The sequence below is a fragment of the Thermobia domestica genome, chromosome 17, assembly GCF_964235325.1.
Source record: "Thermobia domestica chromosome 17, izTheDome1.hap1.1, whole genome shotgun sequence".
NCBI classification, from domain to species: domain Eukaryota; kingdom Metazoa; phylum Arthropoda; class Insecta; order Zygentoma; family Lepismatidae; genus Thermobia; species Thermobia domestica.
The window spans coordinates 168,665,716-168,668,421 of record NC_137470.1 but is presented as its reverse complement, the minus strand read 5'-3'; the positions used below and the strand labels follow the sequence as shown (position 1 = coordinate 168,668,421).

Below are 2,706 nucleotides of genomic sequence, written 5' to 3'. Positions count from 1 at the left end.
CACCTACCTATTTGACTGATAATAGTCATAAGACAAGACAAGACAAGAGTTACATTCCCGCCATTCGAAAGAATTATATGTTTTTGTTTGAGCTTTCTGTTCTTTAAGATGTCGAAGCGTAAACAAATTGACTTAAAATCATTTTTAATCAAGACCGAAAAAAAGAAAAAAGCAAGTGGTGAAGAAGAACGTTTAGGTAATGATTCTTCCAGTGCTTCTTGTGAAACTATTCCAACTGGACTCACAGCTGCAGTGCAAGGTAAGATAAGCAGCTCTGACTTAAAACACGGTTCTGCAATGGACGACATTGGGAGTTTTGTAGGACAATGTGTAATTACAAATGAAGAAAAATACCACATTTTCACAAAAACATGGACACCAAATTCAAACTATCAATTTCCACTTGTCGTTGAGTCCGGTCAGAATCGTAAATTCAATATAAAGTGGTTAACCGATTTCCCTTGGTTGTCATATAGTAGAAAGAATGAAGGTGCTTACTGTAAGGTGTGTGTATTGTTTGGACCGGACGAAGCAGGAGAAAAACGAAAAACTCCTCTCGGGAATTTAGTGAAAACGCCGTTGAAAAAATATAAGCATGCGCTGGAAGTGTTTCGGGAACATGCAGGCAATGCTTATCACAAAAGTGCTATTGAAAAAAGTGTCAATTTTGTAAGAACTTTTGAAAACCCTGAACTTTCAATTGATGTATTGCTCAATGCTGAAGCCAAAAAAAGAATAACTGAAAACAGAAAGCGACTGATTCCCATTGTCAAAACCATAATGTTCTGTGGTCAGGAAAATATAACTCTTCGTGGTCATCGTGATGACGGAATAATTGTACTTGACAAAGATACCAAAACAAATGAAGGTAAATTCAGGTCACTGTTAAGATTTCGTGTTGATGCGGGAGACATAGAACTTGAAAATCACTTGAAAACAGCGCCAAAAAAATGCCACATTTATTAGTAAGACTATCCAAAATGAATTAATCCAGTGTTGTGGTAATATCATTGAAAAAAAATCGCAAATGAAATACAAAAGTCGAAACTGTATTCTGTGATTGCTGATGAGACAACAGATGCCAGTTCTGCTGAACAATTGTCTGTGTGCATTCGTTATCTTGACACTGACTTATGTAAAGTGAAAGAAATGTTCTTAGGTTTTGTTCAAGTTAATGATATCACAGGTGAAGGTCTTGCAAAAAGTATTTTGAATAAATTTTCAGAACTAGGTTTAGATCTGTGTCACTTACGAGGGCAGTCATATGATGGTGGAGCCAACATGGCAGGAAAGGTAAAAGGGGTACAGAATAGGATCCGGGAACTTAATCCGTTGGCAATATATATGCATTGTGCTTCTCACCAGTTAAATTTATCTTTAACACACGCTTGTTCTGAACCAAGTATTAGAAATATGATAGGTACAGTGACAGAAGTAGTAAACTTTGTGCGGGACTCAGCCCAACGAATAGAAACGATGGCAAATTCAATCATCAGTCAACATCCTGAAGAAAAGAGGCACAAACTTAAAACTTTGTGTGAAACTCGTTTTGTTGAACGCCATGATAGCATTATATTTTTTCTTCATGTGTTTGATTCTGTTGTTGCATTTTTAAATTGTGTAGATGAAAAAGTGCCATCGATAAAATCCGCTGGACTCCTGTCGTCTACTATGAGATTTGATTTTATTGTTGCACTTAACATTGTAGGCACAGTGCTTGGTCTTACTCTCTCACTTTCTCGCCAACTTCAGAATCCCTCTGTGGAGCTTCACCAATGTTACACAATGATAGATAATATTTTTCATCTGCTTAAGGAGTACCGTAATGACAATGAACATTATGATACTATTTTTAAAAAAGCAGAGGAAATAGCAAAGCAAAATGGTGTTGTAATAGCATGTCCTCGTACAGTTAAAAGACAGGTACACAGATCTAGTGTAGAAGCATCAAATCCTCAAGAGTTCTACAGAAGGAATGTTTACCTTCCATTTTTGGACCACCTTATAAATGAATTGTCTTCCAGATTCTCATCAGTTCAATCTGATATTCTCCCCCTTTTTAAACTGTTACCAGCCTTTGTGAAAGAAGTTAAAGAAAATGATGTGGTTGAATCTGGTCGCAAATACCTGGAAGATTTTGATGATTGTGAAGTTGCACTAAAAAGTGAAGTGGCTCTTTGGCGTGAGCATTGGAAAAATAAAAGCAATCCACCTAACAGTGCAATAGAAGCATACAGTGACCCACTTACAGTGTTCTATCCCAATATAAAGAAACTTCTTCACTTGCTATGTGTTCTACCTGTTACATGTTCTGCTGAAAGGAGCTTCTCCACTTTGAAATTGGTTAAGTCATATCTGCGGACAACAATGAGTGAAGATAGACTAAATGGACTTGCTCTAATGAACATTCATAGAGAAAATGTTTCCATTAGTGTTGAAGAAGTTATAGATCATTTTTCTTAATTGCATCCTCGACGAATGCAATTGTTATTCCAGTAAACCAGGTAAGATCAAATTAAACAGTATTGCATTAGGCATAAATGTTATTACTTCTTCATTCTATTTTGTATATTTGTTACAATGAGGTTGTACACCATGTTTGTAGTTCCTTATAATTATGGTTCCTTAATATAGCGTGTTTAGCACCATGTATAAATAATTTAGGAAGGTTTTTCTTCAATCGAACTAACTCATGGTGAAATATGC

At 36.0% G+C, this 2,706-nt stretch overlaps 1 protein-coding gene across 1 annotated transcript; it reads left to right on the top strand.

Annotated features, from left to right (window-relative positions):
- The first annotated feature begins 1,149 nt into the window (after positions 1 to 1,149).
- LOC145674233 (52 kDa repressor of the inhibitor of the protein kinase-like) lies at positions 1,150 to 2,463 on the top strand. The gene has a single exon (XM_081744070.1). It carries the CDS (start codon positions 1,150 to 1,152, stop codon positions 2,461 to 2,463), a length of 1,314 nt encoding a protein of 437 aa, XP_081600196.1.
- Positions 2,464 to 2,706: the final 243 nt, after the last annotated feature.